This window comes from Limulus polyphemus, unplaced genomic scaffold, assembly GCF_000517525.1.
Source record: "Limulus polyphemus unplaced genomic scaffold, Limulus_polyphemus-2.1.2 Scaffold316, whole genome shotgun sequence".
Classification (NCBI taxonomy): Eukaryota; Metazoa; Arthropoda; class Merostomata; order Xiphosura; family Limulidae; genus Limulus; species Limulus polyphemus.
In genome coordinates this window covers 311,935-332,227 of record NW_013665926.1, presented here as the reverse complement: position 1 = coordinate 332,227, position 20,293 = coordinate 311,935, and the positions used below count along the sequence as shown (strand labels likewise).

General features: G+C 32.6%; 2 protein-coding genes across 2 annotated transcripts in view; both read left to right on the top strand.

Annotated features, from left to right (window-relative positions):
- The first annotated feature begins 16,562 nt into the window (after positions 1–16,562).
- Positions 16,563–20,293, top strand: part of LOC111085298 — a 7,275-nt gene continuing 3,544 nt past the window's right edge. The window contains exons 1-2 of the mRNA XM_022383195.1: positions 16,563–16,716; positions 19,414–19,596. Of these exons, the coding sequence (XP_022238903.1) occupies positions 16,563–16,716; positions 19,414–19,596 (337 nt within the window). The remainder of the gene's footprint in view (positions 16,717–19,413; positions 19,597–20,293) is intronic.
- LOC106457322 overlaps positions 19,478–20,293 on the top strand; it is a 168,395-nt gene continuing 167,579 nt past the window's right edge. The window contains exon 1 of the mRNA XM_022383191.1: positions 19,478–19,596. The gene's annotated coding sequence lies outside the window, so the exon portion shown is untranslated. The remainder of the gene's footprint in view (positions 19,597–20,293) is intronic.

The following is a 20,293-nucleotide window of genomic DNA, read 5'->3' as shown; positions in this document are numbered from 1 at the left end:
ATAATTACTAATATAAAAATACAATGAATATTGTTGAGAAGTATGTAAAACATTCTATTTGAATAAAGCAATTGAATGTTCTATAATTTCGCAGCAATATTCATTGTATTTTTATATTAGTAATTATACTAAAGATTGTTCAATTCATATTTTCATAGATTTGCTGAAGATGGAATATGTGTAATTCTGAAACGTTCATTAAAGAAGTTAAAGGATTCGTTATTGTAAAACTGCTTTTGATATTATAAGGTCCACTTTTTCATAACGTCTGTTAATTCTTCAAATTTATTTAGTTGTTTTTGGAAAAATATAATAGTATATGTTTGTGTCCATAACATATCTTTTTTTTTAATCTAATTTTCTTAACATTCTGTTTTCTGTGTTCATCAATATGTTGTACACAGCCATGGTAGATTTGGTATATCTGTAAAATAACTTAATAATTTGATCTCTTTTTTTTTTCAGAAGTGTCACCTGTATTTGGGCATGACTATCTAATTTACATACAAATGTATTGAAAATGTGGGTCTACTTTTATATATAAATGAAACGACCTGAATACTGGAACTTAAATGAATATTATTTTATTGTCACTGAAAGTCTTGATGCAGGCTTAAAGCCAAAATGTTAAATCAATAAAATAATTTTAAATGTTTTTTGGTGTTATCGTTTGATTTATTTACATAAGAAAATGAAATGTATATTAAATTGCAATCAGCAATACTTAGTTAATCAAAGTTTGAAATATAATGATTCTGAGAAAAAATAATGAAGATATACGTACCGAATATTTTTTTTAAATGGCGGAGCTTTTGATAAGTGAAAACTTTAAAAAAATCTATAGTAAACATGCAATTGAACCACCTTTAATAATGATAAAACAACTTATAATGTGAGTTGGGAAATAAATAAAACACAGTTTCTTTACGTTAATAGTTTATCTTTTATAAATAATGATGTGCTTTCGACTGCTAAACTGCAGCCATTTTTAGGCTCATTGACTGTTTTCATTTGGAAAACTGTTGTGGTATTCGTAAATACACTTTTCGGATAGTTTTCGCAGACAGAAGGAGTGCACTGAACAACGAAACGCTTTTACTGGAGAGTCGTACATCCATCTTTATTTGTTTATCTGGAGAGAGCTATATCAATCTGTTTTGAGCTGCTACTATTAAAAAATAAGAAATAATTGCATTATATACAAGATTATATCATGCCAGCCTTGTAGTGTTCATTTGTTCTACCTAGTCGCTGATGGTCATTGCAATAAAAAAGTAAGGTTTATTACCTCCAGGTATCGTTTAACCCACCAGTGAAAAAGATCACTGTACACCTTTGCAGGGTGTATTTTACTTTATAGCAAATGTTCTCGTGAGAAAGCACACGTAACACAATAAGCGAATGATCCAGAGCAATATGTAATTAGAGCAAAATAATCTTAGACACATTCCTTGACCAAAGCTCTATTTTTAAAACCACACACATATACGACAGGATACTTGTGTGAAAATTTTTGAAAACTCTTAGTGAACTTATAATATTTAGCACAAAAAAATCCAAATAAAATAAGATAAATATACTATCGCACTAATGACACAGACACACACACAAAACAAGAAATTACTGTCCTTGATGAACCCGCAATGGCGAAACGTTGACAAAAATAAGACATATATATATATATATTATTATTATCTGGAGAGTAAAGGTGTTTTTTTTAATAACTTTATTGATAAAACAAGAAAATTAAAAACTATACCTCCTGTAGAAAAAACAAAGAACAAAAGGTACAATTTATAAAGAACAACGTCTGCGGCAATACATGTAGTTTCCAAGAGCTTCGGAGATATTCTGTCTTTCAGACATAATCCACAAACTGCAGGTGAACAACAAGAAAACTAGCATGAAAAGCCAGATATGATTAGGTATATGTTGCTTTAATTCACAAAGCCTTAAAACCTACCACTATTTGCTGTTACTATTTGTTGTGAGTATGGTATTCACCCCTAAAAACAATTTAAAAAAGTGTTAAACTTAGCATCAATCATAGTAGAAATGTTCTTCTTATTAAAAAAACACACCTTAACTTCTATAACTGCGGAACAGCCAACCTACACCCATAGACTATTACTAGAAGATAACAAAACAATAAAATTCTTACCTAGATAGTGCAATAATAATTACTCAATCATTCTATTTTAACTGCAACGTTAAACTATAAGGCAGGCTAGCTAATACAAACAATCTGGAAATAATTCAAAAAATATTTAAAATAGTAACAGTTACCACTTTATGATTTCCTAATAAGTATTCACGTGAAGTACAAAACATACTATACAATCAAAATTCATAAGATTTTGTGGTTTTACAGAACAACTTATAAACAAACTTCCTTTATGTATAAATCAAAACATCTCCAATTATTATTTTGCACAGATTTCTAACTCACTCCAATTCTGTCTAAGATGTCCAACTCAAATGGCGTTGATAAACTTTGATTTAAGAGATACAAAGTGCAAGAGAGGTCATCACGTGGCCAAACAGCCAGTCCCTTCTTAAAACTGACAGAATAAAAAGTCAATACCCTTGAAACTAAAGGTCTGGAATTAGAAAATTTTGTAACAAATTTAATTATGTTTTAGTTTATTAAGGAGTAAAATCATATGTACGGACAGAAGTGGCTGATTCAAATGAATTTAATTTACTTAATCCTTCCAAAACTGGTGTATTTTAAAAAAAATCCAGAAACAGTGATCCAAATCACTTTCTGGTGATAATTGGATTATATTAATTTAACAGTCTAGAATTTTACGGAATACATCAGAAAAAGGATTAGTAATAATAGTTATTAAATTAATAATAAACTTAAATTTTATAGTTCTTATACGTAATTGCAGAACTGCAAACAAAAACTTAAATTTAGATATGTAGAATCAATATTTATATTTCATTTTCATAGCTTTCTATAGACTTCTAATAATATTGTATTTATTTAATGTACTTTTTTGTAAACACTTTAGTTATTTTAATTTGATTAACTAGAAAATCTTCAAAAACTTTTTATATAATATTAATAATCTACTTTATCAATTAGGGTGCTAAAAATTTATTTGAATTTCTCTAGCTTTACTTTTAAAAGTAAGGAATGAAATGTGTATATTGTATGTGGACAAATGTAACACATTAAACTGTTTTTATAGGATTAATAAGAAATTATTTTCATTCAAAAAAAGAAACAAGAAAGATAAAAATATTTTCCTAATTTTGATAATATAATCATCAGGCCTTTTCTTCTAAACACTAATAATTCAGTTTTTGTCGTTTTAAAATTCTAAATTCAGTACAAGTTTTGTAAAATTATTTTGAGATCTTCGTCTTTAATAACTTCTAAATTGCTTTAAATAACATGATTACAAAATAATCGGTTAAATTGTTGTTATTTTAGTTACAAGGTACTTGATAGTGTCCTGAACCTTCAGTTGGTGTCTTGAAAAATCAGAATAGAAAAACGTGATCGATATCATACTGAAACGCCGAAAGTTCCCCCGAATTTTTTAAGCACTTAGTGAAGCCTCTGGCTAGCAATTTGTTCAGAATTAAGATATTATTTTTTTCTAATTAAAAAAAAGGCCTTACTGGATTATTATATTTGAAACTAATTGTAGATTGTAACAGTTTGGTTGGAAATATTTCATTTTTCCTTTGTGCACAATGTCATTTCTCCGTTATGCACAAACGGAGGAAGGGGATGGCATGAATTGTTTGATCATGCTAAGAGTATTTAAGCAATGAAGGTGATAAGGAAGGAAATGTCAAGCTGAACTGCGACTCAACTGGTTTTGTTAAGCCTTGACAACAGACCCTCAAAGGAGACAGTAGAATGGTGTTTGGCAAAAGTGGTTTGGCAGATATTTTTTTGGTCTTTTTCAGGATATTTCACATATGAGCCAGCTCAGATCTAACATGTTTCTCCAGCTTCAGCAGTGGATCCCCGTGCTTCAGCCTGTTCCTACTTCTTGTTTGTTGTAAAGGGCCAATGTTTTTACCTATCTTGCAGCCTGGTTTCCCCAATGCCACTTCAGGATGGGATAGTTTGTTGAAGTACAGGATATCTCGGGTTATTATCGTTGAGGATTTTTTCAGGAGTTCTGATTCAGTTGAATTGAATATCATGGCTGAAACTGATCGGGTAATGGTAGATGTAGCCACCCCTACATTAGAATTAGCAAATATTGACTGCCCTGCCCAAATGATACTATAGTTTCTGATGCTGATAGAATTTGATTATTTTGATGCTTAGACTTTAGCTCCATAAACTTCAAGCTAGCTCCTAGAGCTTGGGGGATTGCTGGGTAAATGGGAGAGTCTTCCAAGTCAATGAAGAGAAGACTCTTGTAGAAATCTCCTTCCATGTTGTGTGAGATAAGACATGAGTGATCGAGCAATATGTGAGTGTATAAACTGGTCAGAAGTGTTAACCCATCGACTGCAGCTGCTCTAAATGCGCGTGGAATTTATGAAAGCCATACACCATATACAGCATATTTGCATTCAACTGCCGGAGGCAGACCATACTCTATATGACAATTCATCAGTCAATAGGTTAAGGATTTGATCTTATATAGAAAGAGAGACAAGATAGAAATATATTGTTAACAAAATTATGATTTGTCATAAATTCAGCTGAACTTTTAGGTTTGTAAATTTGTAAGTATATAATTACACTAATTGCCTGGTCTAAAACCATTTTTATACAGTGAAACCTAAAACTATTGCCTTTGCTAAATGCAATTTCTGTAGGGTTATCAGCACATACACGTGTTTCACCTGTAGACGATGAACCTCTTGCATATGTGGCTGTAGTGGTCGGCAGGCCTCACTTGGTCTAACACTTGACCAACACTCAATTCTGCTGCCCACTGTCATAATTTCCATGATAACAATTAATAAAACTACGAGTAACCTATGAAGAGTCTATTCCCCACCATTTGGATTCAATGAGGAGGAAAAAATGAGTAACACTGTAAGTACTGAGCCCTATAAGCCAGAGGTGCACAAATGTGGGGTGTGCCCACAAGGGAACACGAATAGTTGGTATAGGGCATGTAACTATGACTATAGGAGCATATAAATTATATCTGAAAATACAAATTTAAAAATAATTAAATTTTGAAAACTACTATATAAATATTAGTATTATTCAATAATATAATAACAACAGTTAACATGGGAAATTAGGAGGTAAGAAATACTTGGAATACTTCTACATACCACATATTTAAAGAAAATAAGATTTCTTTATTTCAACCTACAAATGTAGCCTTAACTGAGAATAATTGACATTATTAACTATTAATGAACATGACTAATCTCTAAATAATATTTTAACTCCAAACATTTTACTGTATTGCCTTTACTGACATTTCAACTACACTAGAATAGGCTAAACTAACATATTCGTTTATGTAACATAATGAAGGAATAAGGAAAAAGAACCACAAAGAAATCAAGCAGATTTCAAGATATCTAGAAACTCTAGTGCTTTGAATAGTTGTTTAAAGGTACTTCTTTTACTCCTTAAGAATAACAGTCAACTATCAGAAAGTATTCGAAATATAGTTAGTTTGATGTTGTTAGTCTCTTGATTATCCTTAAAAGCTGTTTTAGTGTAAGTGTTTTTTATTTTCATATTAGACTTATTTATTAACAGTTCTTATCAATGCTCATGATGATATATATAAAATGCCATTGTATTTGTGAAACATTGTTAGAATCTTCAACTAATCTTGAATCTAATAACTTGTTTTTAAACTGTTCACTAGCATAGGATCGATATATTGCTGTTGTGTGAAAACACTTATTCCAATCCCCCTTGTTGAGCATAAAGCATTTCAAAATTTTCCTATATATTGTGTATAGTGGTAATATAAAATGTCAGTCAAGAGAACTACTAATTTGCTCTCACCCTAGTTGCCTACTGAACTGGGTTACTCAAAATAGAGTGTCACATGTATTTTCTCTTTAGAAAGATTCATATAAAGTGAGACATGCAGAATAGAATTAGACAATGAACCTTTCCACTGGCAGGTCAGGTGATACTTCAAGGGTACAACATTCCTTATTTTGTAGTGAGAGTGACCCTTAGTCATGTGAGTATCACCTGCACCCTAAGAAGAATAGCATTGTTGTTGTTTTTCTATATAATGCCATGGTTTCTTAGCCTGGAACTTTATGCTTTGACAGAATAAATGATTATCTGATTTAGATTTTATTCACTTATTTTCTGGGAGCTCTTCAGCAAAGGCTCCACAAAATACACTTGCTTTTACCTTTCACCGTTTGTTTGTTTATAATACAGATTGCTTCCCTGTATTATACATTGTTTCAAGCCTCTTTTTGCTTCATACTTGGTGGATGTTAAAAAATTCTGATTCATTCTGTAATACACTTCTTACTGAAATCACCTGTTATTCTGTAGCTAATACCTGGTTACTCTTAAAAAGAAATCAATGCACCAGAGTATATAGGATGAAGAAAATTTGATGCAGTAACCCCATGATTTTTTATTTTGCTATTTACTAGTGTATTTGCCCGTGCTCTTCTGAATACTTGTGTTATTAAGTTGAAGGTTTGCACTTGAGAAAATGGCATTTTCCAGGAGTCAAAGGACTTATTACTAGTAGGAAGAGTTAGGCACTGCAGAGAATGGCCGTCAGAGAGTTATTAGTCCTAGGAAAAATCCTCTATTTGATATTGGACTTTCACTAATATTAGCACGAGTGTTAAATTTAGTTTTTTTAGAAGCGATATCTTATCAGAAGTTTGTTTATGTAACTGTTCACGAATCATTCGTTGTGTAGTTCAATTGTTGTGAATTGACGTCATGTTACTCGAACCTTCTGAATTTTTCTGGTTGCTTTAAGTAAATATTGTTGCATTATATCACGTACTGTGTAAAAAATTGAAGGCCTCATTTGGACTGTTTATAAATATGCGTCGAAAATATAGTTCAAGTAAGTGAAGTAAGACAAAATTGATAGATAGGTAGCTTTAGAGTGTGTTTTTGTAAGTTTAGTCATAAGAGCGTATAGTGAAGTTATTGCAGAATTTTTTTTTTTTTTTTGAAATTATCACCAATTGTATTGTAACAACAAAGCAGAGAATAATTCGTCTGGTCAATTATATTCTAAAGTAACTGGACCAGCTTGTGTGAACTTTGACGAAAAGAGACAATTATTGAAAGCTCTGGATACAACTGTGGTGATTAACCTATGTAACGAACATTTGCATATGCGTTTGACTTGTTTTAATATATTATTTTAAAACAATTGGACTGTGTGCTGTTTGCTTATTTGTGAAATTTATCGCCAGCAAGTCACAGACACCTACTATAAAAAATCCTGTCCATCCATATGCATAAAAACCTGACAAATATTATATTGTTCACTTCAGCAAACTGCATCTATGGGATTTGAATACAGCACAGTTGTGCCAATATTTTAAGATCAGAGCTGTCCATCAGATTGAGTTCAAGGCTTTAAAAAGGAGTCCCCTTGATAAATTGTTCAATGCAGATGATGCCTCCATCAGTACGTCACTCCAAAAGGAAGAGCCAAAGTGTCTGCTTTGGATTTTGGCAGCAGGGCAACTTTAAGGTGAACTGCTCATACCTTACTCTGCAGTAAGATAGACTACCTGTTTTGACCAATTACACAGCAAATGTAGGAGGATTGGCCGAAAAGTATAGCTAATAGAGCCTGAGTTGATCCTGGCCACTAACTTAGCAAAGTAGAACAGAAAGCTTGACCCAAAGATTTGGGTGGTAAGCTGAGCTCTCTTAGGCCTATATGGTACTTGGTACATGCATGTCAAGATATCGGGGCAAGAGATAGGGTTCCTTGTTGATACAAGAGCTGTCAGAGTACTGGTTGATCTTACTATGTATCAGGTACTCCAAGTGAAGTCATCAATCCAGATAGTTAACACTGGCTTCATTCTGGTATAAAACAAGACATGTCTGGAGAGGCATATATCTGACTAAATCTAGGTAAAGTCAGTCAGACAATGAAAGTAGTCATCTCTAGTCTTGGGCCTCGATTTGTTATCTTATAATGTATGTTGTGTGGAAATTATAGGTCAGTTGTGGCTATGAAACAGGGGAATTGCATTTCCAGGGGAAAATAATAAAATGTTGGCCATACTGGGACTAAGAATTGCATTAGATTATTTTGCAGAAGAAGTCACAGTATCTCCTTGAACACAAGTGGTTTCGTGATTTACCAAGAATGATGTCCAGTGCATTGGTGTAATGCAGTGATAGAACCAATGCATGAAATGCACTATATCCTGTCCAAAAATCAAGCAGCACTAGCAATGACAGCAACCTACCCAAGGAAGGTGAAGTACTAGTGTTGTTTTGCAGTAATGGACATTTGGCTATCCAGATTCTACCTGGAATAGTTGTCAACATAGTGGGCAAAGTGAAAGTACCCAAAGCTAGTGGTGTCGCTAGTGTTAGTTCCATTGCATTTCTGACATGTCTGAGGTCATTGTTTGAGGACTGTTCAAGCTATCTTGAACCATGCTGGTTGAATATCCCAATGTATTTGTGGAACCAGATGGTTGACTGCGTCAAACAGAAGTGGCTTCATCATATAGACAAAGGTGACACACACATCTGATTAAACAACCTCCACTCAGGCTTCCCTGGAGCACAAGAGATGTAGTCAGTTACGAAATGCAGCACATATTAAAAGACAGAATCACACAGCCATCAAAGGATACGTGGTCGTCTTCAGTGGTGATAGTCAAGAAGAAGGATGGCACACCAAGGTTCTGTGTTGATTTCAGTTGGATGAAAATGGTGACCAACATCAGTTCCTTTCCACTCCATCTGATAAATGAAAGTCTGGATGCATTGGAAAGGGCCCAATGGTCCATCATGTTAGGCATTACATTCAGATACTGACATTTTTATTTGGATTACGAAAATAGAGCTAAAACTACGGTCATCATTTTAGACAGCTTTTATAAGTTTTATATCGTGTGTTTGGTCTGTGTAATATGTCCATCAGTTTTAGAGGCTGATGTAACTTACAATCAAGGGGCTACAATGGGAAAGGTTCATAGTCTATGTCAATGATGTCTTAGTGTTTGGCCACATGTTTAAGTCTGCTGCTGAAAACTATACCTAGTACTTCAGGCAAGCATGATGAAACTAGAGAAGTGTGCACCAATGTGCACACAAATGGAATTCCTCAGTTATATTGCAAGAAATAATGGGGTATCTATTAACCCTGCAAAGGTTGCAGCAGTGTGAGACTGGCATAAACCTCTAACCAAATGAGAACTCCTTAGTTTCCTTGGTTTTGCTTCATACTACCGACATTTGTGGCCAAATTCTCCAAGCTTTCTGCACCAGATTCTGCTCTTACTAAAGCCAAAACACATTTTAGATGGACTGAGAAGTGTGACCAAGTGCGTCCTCAAAGTATGCTTTAGTGAAAGCTTCATTAGCATATCCATGACAGGACTGTGAGTTTCTGTTGAATACTTATTCCAATGAAAGGAGCTGCTTTCAATAACTATTTATTCTTTGGGTTGTGTAAAGTGTTGGATGTGTTAAAAGTATGTACTTCGTCTTATCACTCCAAGTCATATGGCTTGGCAGAAGCATTAATACAAACTGTCAAGCAGATGCTTGCAAAGTTTATTGTATAGTCAGAAACACTCAATATAGGCCATGGAGGTCTACCACGCAATAGAACAGAGATTGACTGGTTATTTGTCAAACATGCTCATATTTTATAAAGAAATATTGCTCCCTATGGAAGCGGTGTATGGTCCACCCCTAGAACAGGTTTTATTTGTTACTTATAACTGTATTTAATATGCATATTATAATTCAATCAAAATTATAGTTTCTTCATAGTAAGCCTACATACTTTACCTTTTGTATGCCATCTTATCGTCTTGTTCTAAGTAATCAAAGGTCAGAGTTAATCATTTTTATCAAAGAGTTCCATTTGTTTTAAAATTTTGCATACTAAACTGAAAACAGTCTATCTCTTAACACATGCATTTATATTAACTGTCAGCTGTTGCATCAACAGAAGGAAGTTGACATGATAAGCCATGCTAAAAAAAGTGTGTGGAATCATAATTTTCACCGCTCATGAAAAATAAGCATTTGCTAGTACACCTGAGCTATATGGATGCACTAAAGTAACCTCCACGGGGTTTTCAAAAGAATAAAATAGCATCTGGACCACACATCTTGTGCATTGCACTTCACTGACATAAGGTTTTAAGTCTCATAAACAACTGATATATACAGCCTTTCGAATGAGAATTTTGGAGTACTTCATCATGACTAGAGTAATCTTCGGTCAGACAAAGTAAACTCCCATGATGTTTCTTCATTCTTTGGATCATGCTTGGATCATAATATCAGTGCTCCTACATTTTAGATAGATCACTAAGATAAAACATTCCGAACAATTTAGACATTTTATCAGTTACGGTTAGTGCCTTGGTGTATACTACAAGCTGATAATGAAATAAACTTCCTATTTTGATGGTTCCTTAAAAATCACATTTTAATCAAAATGAAAATTTAAATGTCTGCCAAGGTTTTTGGAGAAATATAACATTTAAAGTAACAATGGCATAGATATATCAGGTTTAGAGAAGAAATTTTACTGACTCTAATCGTGATAACACCACCTTAAGTGTTTCATCACAAATTACTCAGGATGGACTCACTTCATATTCGGATCCTGTTTGGGATGACGTGAAGAAATATACCATTCGTGTGCTGCATGTCCAACCAACATGATGAGCTCTGGTATTGTGCAAACGGCTTAGACGGCAGCAGCGTGAAGCTCATGGTTTGAAGTCGAGATGTTATTGTATATTCTTCTTAATGAAAACCTGCATAGAATCAATACAAAAATTACTAACAATTATTATCAGTCTTATTGTGACACAATATCACACAAACAGTAAATATATAGTTATGGCGAGAATGCCTTTTGCTGATTAAACGCGATTATAATCAATTATATTTTCCAAACAAAAGAGTACTAGGCTTATTGTATTTTAAACACCTCATTCTCTATTTTGACCCATAGGGTTTTTCCTTGAAGAAGAGTATCTAATAATATTTCACCTGTAATATGTCAGCCATATCCATTGCTGACGATGTGTTTCACTCAATACTAGAGTTCACCAGGTCAGCTTGGATACAACAAACATATCTTCATTATCTTCGTGATTGATAAGGATTTGGGATAGAAGAAATGGGGTGTTCAGAGATGATATCATTTATCCACACTCCATTTGGAGCATAACAAATACACAAAGAGCACTTCACAAGAAAAAAAAATAGATCATAAGAATTTGGAGCAGGGATCAATAGATCCAATACCCAAGAATTTGATGGGGATGGGGGAGTGAAGTGTCTTGAAAAAAAACCCGTTTCCACTAAACATAATTTTGGCCAGAACGCTATTTATATAAGATATTTGTTAGAATAAATTGTTATGGTGTAAGTGCCTTTTACTGGTGAGGAGTGATTATAATAAATTATGTTTGACATGATAAAGTAGTATTACGCTTATTATAGTTTTAATGAAATCTGGTATTGCGCAAAACGGTTTTTGACAATGGATATGAAAGACATTGTGTGGTTGAAACATTATTACATACTTCTGCTCTTGGAAAACTGTAAGACACCAAATAAAGAATGTAGTGTTTAAAAATCCAATAAGACTAATATCACTGTTTTATGATTAAAAAAAGATTATAATAACACATCGCCAGAAATAAAGGCGTTCCCACAATAACAATGTATTCTAACAAATATCTTATCTGCTGGTAGGTAATTTGTGGGATCATGTATCACTATTTTAAATAATCACATCTATTTTTAGTAGTACTGTACCGGTTTCCGCTAAGCAATTCCATAATAGCATTTCAATCTGCATACTTCAGAGGCGCCGCTAGGTGCTTAAAAGATTCGGGGCTTGGGCCCATAGACGCGAGAATTTTCGGCGTTTCAGTATTAGGTCGATTATGGTTTTCTATTCTAATTTTTCAAGACAATAACTGGAGATTCGGGTCACAGAATCCGTATGTCAGTGCCTAGAGATGCATTTAGCATTCTTTGCGTCATGCACGCCGTTGCCGACTTAGGGCGTTTGTTCTAGATTAGAACGAGTCAGGTCAGTTCTGTTTAAAAAGCAAAGCCTCAGTTAAAACGTTGTTTAATCAGTCACTTAAGAGACACCAAGTCTTATGGTGCGAATGTGCAAGTTGACGTGGCATACTATGCTGATAGGGAATACGTATTGTTTTTCTTGTTTCTTTGTAGTTAAGCACAATGCTAAACAAAGGGCTATCTCTGCTCTTCTCACCACGAGTATCAAAACTCGGTTTCTAACGGTGTAAGTAAACAGACATACCGCTGTGCCAGTGGGAGCAGGGAAAATGTATAAATATGTATTTGTTGATTATTGAACTCTTCTTATAAAAAAAATTTAACAAAAAATGTGCACATAATATAAACAAAGGAATATTCTCCGAACACGTTCGGAACCCCAAGTATGTAGCATCAAGGGTTTTTTGGAGTTCTCAAGTTTGACCAATTTGACATAATTTAAAATTAGGGTCAGGATGTAATAATGAAATATAAATACAGAATATGCAAATTTTCAAGTTTGAGCCAACGCATGGAGTTCAATCAAATTGACATGGATATTTAAGGGATCTTTAAAAACAAGTATTTACATTTATATATATTTATGACCCCATAACGCACGATCAATGGATTTTTTTCCTTGAAATTTGATAAAATATGTACAAAACTAGGCATGCAAGTTTTTTGAATAGTATTTTCCGTGAATTTTCGCAGGTTAGTTAATAGTAATAAGACAATATTACTAACCTAAACAGATCCAAGCAAGATGGTGAAGTGGTTATTAAATAAATAAACAATAAATAAATATATTTATATATACATTCAAGAATGTAATTAACGGCACTTATACTGACAATGTATTACAGAAAGGAAGCCTTTATACAATAAATTTCTTTAACTGTAATCGCTCTCTTGAGTTTCTTTGTAAATAAGAAATTTACTAGTAGTGTTTAGTGTTGTAACTTCATGAACTCCGTGTTTGTTGATCATACGCTCGGTAGTATCATTCTTGTCACTTTTATTGAACCAAGCTGCCGTCATTCCTTTGTATATTCTTGCACATATAGAGGACGTTTCTCCTGTGTAGTCTTCAAAACTAATTGATATAACAACATATAAGTACTATTGCATATTTAACAGTTACAATGTGATACCCTTGTAAAAAGTAAAGCGACCTTCATTTGAAGAAAATGTACCTTTAAGCACGGATTTCATTAACAAAGGTGTTAGTGACTTGTATTATATAGAATTTGAGAGACCAATACGATAAAAAATTTGTCTGAGTTTGTTCATGATGGTGTTGCTAATATATCTATAACCAATACAGTCCACTTTTTTTTTGTTATTTTCTGCAGACTTAAATTGTCCATTACTGTGATTAATCATAGTTTTAATTTTTTTAAGTTAAATTTTGATGTAGCTTTCGAGATAGTCAATCTGTTGGCAGATAATCTGGAAAGTACTAATAGCAGTAACACGAACTTGAGCTGTGGAGCAAATGCAACAAATGAATTTCATTACACCAGTAATTACACCTAACTTCCTAGCGGAAGAAGGATGAAACTTGTAATGTAAGTAGATCGGTTTGGCATAAAGTTATCTATAGACGTTGAATGATTCTTAATTGATATCTTATTGTATTTATTCTCTGGATTCAGCTGATTAGCCAAATATAACTTTTATGATCACTTATATGTAAGGGTTTTATGAATTATTGCAATTCAAATAAAGACTTAAAACCACGATACCAAACTCTTGAAAGTATGATTAATAAACTGCTATCACGCCTCTGGTTCTTTACTACGAAGCTATAACTCCTTAACGTTACACTCTTATTCACTTATAAAAACTACTATAAATAGAACTGATCCCATTCCCGTCAATGTTTGTTTCTGTTTCTTTTGTTATGTTTAGATTGTCTGATTGACGACAGTGTATTCAGGAAATCTGGTTAGAAGTGCAAATTGTGGTCATGGCAGAGAAACATCATGAGATAGAACAAATTCACTGGCCACCATGACACTAAAATTTGTATTTTCCAGCACTTTATTACCCATATTATCGGGGATTTCAAACGAGCTATATTCTCAACATCAAGAAAAATGTTGAAATCAATAAAATACATAACACTTGTTGAGTTTAAACGTAATATGGTGTTTTCTTGATCTTTGGACAGTAAACGTTAGTTCAGTTCTAACTGCAGTTTTATATGATAAACCCGTTCTTCTTCTATAGGAGTACTGAATGAGGATTTAGTCTTTTGTTTTGTACACTGAATAAAGCACTGATTTTGTTCTTCCATTACTAAATTGCTACGATTAATTTTGTAAGAATTTATGTCAATTATATTCCCGAATAAATCTTTGTTGTTTTTATTTTTTTCAGCTATTACGTTTTGACAATTTATTTTGTTAAAATTGGTGTCAGTCACGTTCTTCGGTAGACTTTGAAGAAAATATTTACGTCGTCAACATGAACAATCGGCATTTTCAAGAAATGGCGCTGACATACTGACCGAAATATTCCTGTTTAGGATTAGTGTGTCTTTTTTAGTTTAGACGAAATTCCACATGTTACAAAACATGCAAATTAAAAAAATACCCAGCTTTATGTCATGTTACAAATGGTGCAACATAAAAAAGAATACCCAACTCTACGTAATCATTATGCATTAAATTGGAACCGTTGTCTTATTTTGCACTTTTGCTGTAGGTAAATATTAAATAAGAAGAAAACAAAACATGTTTAAGGAAGGGGAAAAAGTGCTGATATGAAAAATAACAAAAGATGTTGGGACTAATGAAACATAATCTGTAGATAAATTTAACTTCTCAGTATTGTACAAAGGCGCATCTATTGAGCACACATTAGGCTTAGTTGCATTACTGTGGTATAACGCCGAGAAAACATCGTAACTATTTCTTTTTGCTGTTGACAATCAGAAGCTGTTTTTTTGGTTTGTTTTGAATTTGTCATAAACCTACTCGAGTTATTTCTAATTTAACGCTGATAGACTAGAGAGAAGGCAGCTACTCAACACCACACACCGCCAACTCTTGGGCTACTCTTTTACCACCGAATATTGGGATTGACAGTAACATTATAACACCACCACAGCTGAAAGGGCGAGCATGTTCGGTGTGACGGGGCTGCGAATCGAGCACCCTAACCATTAGGCCATGCCAGGCAGCTGTTTCTTTGTGAAATTTTTGCTCAGGTTAATGTTGCTATAATTCTTCCATGTTGTCATCATTCTAGCAATTTTAGAGCTTTGGATTTTATTGAATTGGGATATCAATTTTACTATTTTTGATTTAAACTCACTTCAGCCATCAGAAACTGTCAGATGATGACATTTTTTTTTCACCTGTATTAATGATCGTCTTTTATTGTGAGGTTTGTTTGTCTTCAAACTACCATTCGTAAAATATATAACTGAAAATTTTAAGCTTTACTTTTATCGACGATTATCATCGCGTAATACGTTTCATTAAGATTTTATTTCATTTAATGCCTTATAAAACTTCAAGATATAATTGATTTAAATGTTACATATAAGGTCTTTCATAAAAACTGCAACAGACACTGATATTGTTTTGAACTTTTGGTAACACAGTTTCTAAACAGAGTAAAAATATAATTACGTTTATTCAATAAATTAACCTTTACCTGTCTCAAAGTGTTTTTTTTTTCTGGAATGAGAGAAAAGAGCTTTCAACGATAGTAGCCCTCCGGTGGCTCAGCGGTAAGCTTAGTACTTGTAATGCTAAACTTCGGGATTTGATACCCGCGATGGGCACAGTGCAGGTAGCCCACTTTATAGCCTTGCGCTTATTTACAAACAAACAAATAATAATATAATTTAATATATAATATAATATAATAATAATATAATATATATAATATAATATAATGAATAACACCCTCTTAACTAAATAAATAAAAATGAGAATCTTTAAGTAGTGAAACTAATAATATAATCTTTTTTTATTATACATTCTTTTGCACAAAATAAGATAAAAGTTCTATCGAAGTATATTATTTTCTTTTATGTTGTTTTTTGTGTCAAGTTTAATAGCTATTTATCTAATGAAGTATATGCATCTGTTTGTATTAAGTTCTTAATTTTTGGCTTAAACGTGTAAGAAAGTCTGTTGACTTTCAAGTTAAAATCACTCGATCTTGAAGTTTATCCTTTTAAAGACGCTCACTCGTCGACTTCCGAAAATACCATGAAACCCTAATCACATCCTAGTACCCCCAGTGGTAGGTGTTCTGTGGTACATCTTTTGTCTCTTCCTCAGATTTCAAGCAGCCCTCGCGTTGGTTCATGGGACACGAGCATCACGACCGGTCCGCGAACATGGCTCGTGTCGTGCGACTGATCCTCTTGCTGCTGCTTACTTTCCTTTGCGATGCGAAGAAAAAGCCGCAGCCAGAGGATATTATCGAAGAAGTCGACGGCAAGAAATTAGAAAAACTTATAGAGAAGGAAGAATATTTAGCGGTATTTTTCTGTGAGTATTTCTTTAATATTAATTCTCGTTGTAAGAATTGCCTTGTTATACAGTAGCTAAAAGAACCGCATGGTAAAAAAGCTATTCTTGTAAGCTCTACTTCGGTTGCGGCTACACTTTCACTAACACGCAGAGGAGCATCCTCAGCGATTCCATTTTTGGCCCGGCCCAGATAGGACTGAATACAGTAATCCGGCAAGTGTTAAGTGACTTTGACTTGTATTTTTTTTCGTGTACCAAAAAAAAAAAAACAACAAATTTGTCTATAAGTTCCTTCTACCTATAACAAACAATACGACGTACTAATGATAAAAGATGACTTACTATTGATTCACTAATATATAATACCTTTAAATAGTTATAGCAGACGACAAGAATTGTGTGTATTGTGTAATAGATGGCGCTTTTGAACTGAAAGGGACTTCGAATTACTGTAGTGAGTAATTGTTTTGTAAAATTTTATTATGGTTCGGTTTTTTCCTTTTATTTTAGGTTAAATAAAGCAACCATATTATTTAAAGCATGAAATGAGGTTAGCTGCTTTATAAAATACAACCTGAGAGCACACTAACTGTCAAAATAATCACTTTTAGTTTTACTTGCCCATTCTATTTCTAGGCTCTCTATGTTGAACATTACAGTTTTGCACGTGTCTGTTGCGATGCAACTAAACTGTTATTGTTCAACTTAAACTTATGATATATTTTGAACTGAAAAGTTATTGGAGATTCAAAGTTTAGTTATGAACCTATGCTGGTTTTAATTCATTTTTACCAAGAGTTGTATTAAAGTTCTGTTTTATTTTATTCAAATTACACTGTAGTCAACATTTGGTCATCATTTAAATTTAAATGAGTTTATTTATGTCTGTATACGATTACCAATCAATTGATCATTCATCACCAGTAGCAATCATATTACTGCCAGTGAAAATATATGATGTTTTTACATATCAAGAAAACTATTATTTAAAAGCATAATCAGCTAAAAATGAAATATTTTAGGCAAACTAAGCAAAAGTAGGCTTGTAAGTGAGGTAAGGTAACACTAGGTTTGTACTAGTAGTAGTAGTAGTAAACTAACAATCAGCTAAAACTAGTTGTACTAACTGTTAATACTACTTTAATGAAAACATTTGTTTTTGTTGAAAAAACTATATAAACCTAAGAGTAACATGTTGAATTGGTTGTGCCTAAGCTTATATTAGTTAAAAAAGGTATTATTTTCATGTTCATTTCTAACTTAATCCAAATTGTAAAGAACACTGTAACAGTAACAAAGGACTATTTCAGTATTTGGCCTATTTTACTATTACTACTATTTCTACAACTTATAAGCTACATTATTTCTAAAATAGATATCCAATGTCCTCTTAAACTCTTTCAAAGACAAATCATTCCATAGGCAGACCACCTCATTAGAAAAGTAACACTGTCTTAAAAGGAAGGATTTATGCATAATCATTTTTTCATGTTTAATGTTAAGTGTTTTATTTTAAAGTTTAGTGGATGGAACAGTTTAGATAGACAACAGGTCCCTTATTGTCCTTACATTTTATTCCTTTTTTTTTCCACAAAGACATTATGTAGATCTATGGGTTACAATCTCTAACAATATTAAAAAACATATTTATTACCCCTCTAAGCCCTTTTCCTCTTCAGTGAAAAAAAGATGTTGGGATTTCAATCTATTTTTGTGCAAAAATATTCCAATTGTAGAATCATCCTGGTAGCTCTTTACTGATCCTTTTCCAACAAATTAACATCCTTTCTTAACTTAAATAAGATGACCAAAATATAGTATTCCATATATGATCTAACTAGCATCATATAGAGTGAGCTGATGATCTCCTTCAATTTGTATTCAATATTTCTATTTATAAAACCAGTATCAAATGCATCTAAAAACTCCCATATTGTAACACTAAAGTTAAAAAGAAAAGGAAAACATAAAAATTTAACTTTGTTAAACAAAAGGTACAAAATGTGTGTCTCAGGGAGCAAACTTTTCTTCCATTTTGATTTGGTGTTGTTCAGTTTAAGTCATAAATAAAAACATTTTATGAATATCTACTGATGTTAATCAGTCATCTCAAATACACTTAATGTTTTGTGTAAAAAGTAATTATGTCTGTCATAATTTTTTTTATCTGTGCTCAAAATGGCCTCTTTACTAAAATGAAAAGTATCAAAATATTTTGTTCAAGGTTAGATAATCGCTATATTTTATAAAGATTAAGATGATGCAATTTAAGTTTTCTAAAGAAGTTGTGATGTTTTTTTTTATTTTATAAGGTAGTCAGATATAAGGTATTAAAACTTTATCTTACTTGAGTGGCATATAGTCAAAAGAAATTGAATTTTTTATACCCAAGGTTGAACTTTACTCTGAGTGTTTTTTTCTGCATCAATTAAAGCAGAAAAATAAGCAGTCAGGTACTAATTATTAAAAGCTGAAATCCACGATTCAAAGGAAAGAATATAGAGAAAAAAATATACACTACAGATAAATCCTGATGTTTATAAGTATCTTTAAACTGTCTTTTGTGAAATTCGTGATAAAAGTTTTAATTTATTATGTACATCAGATCTTCATCTTTTCAATGTAAGTGGTAATGTGGAGGACTTTTTCATGTTCATTTTTACTGTTATATGTTTTTGTTGTATATAATTTTAATTGGATATAGTCTTCTTCCAGATACCAAAATTTGTAAAAACTGTGATAAAGTATTAGCAGAATTGGAAAACATTGATGATGATGCAGAAAATGTTGGAATAGGATTTGTAAAAAATTCAGAGAAAGCTACAGCAAAAAAATATGGAGTTACATCATTTCCTACCCTTGTATACTTTAGGAATAAACATCCAACAGTATATGATGGTAAGTATAATTATTTAAAATATTTGGTATCATTTTTTAAGATAACACTATAAAATATTTCTATATAACCACTGAAATTGTCAGCAATTGCAAATTTATTTAGATATTTGGTTCAGTGTTATGTTCTTATATCTATTTTTGCCTACACAGTTTTCTGTAATTTGCCGTATGTAAATGTCCATATGTATCAAAATGGGAGTTTTGTTAAAAATAAAAAAATAAGTCGTTCAAGCTTTGATGTATACTTTAGAAAAACTTCCTTCTTACTTAAGCTCTTGAACTTGGATTTAGACTAAAAGGGCTAGATGTACCACTCAGCTATGTAGGAGATGCATTCAGAAAAGTTACTCTGATAAGTTTTAAAACATGCATTTATATATAGTATAACTTATTAAAAAATTCATAAAAATCTGTCAGATGATAGAGTGTACATTTTTGAACAGATTACTGTATATTAATGGAATGATTTCACTGCAGTAGTTTAAAGCATAGCTGAAAAAATTTACCTTTAGTCAAATCCAGATAAATGAGTTGGTTTTTTTATTGTGGCCCGGCATGAACAGGTGGTTAGGGCACTCGATTCGCAATCTGAAGGTCGCGGGTACAAATCCCCGTCCCACCAAACATGCTCGCCCTTTCAGCCGTGGGGGCATTATAATGTGATGGTCATTCCCACTATTCGTTGGTAAAAGAGTAG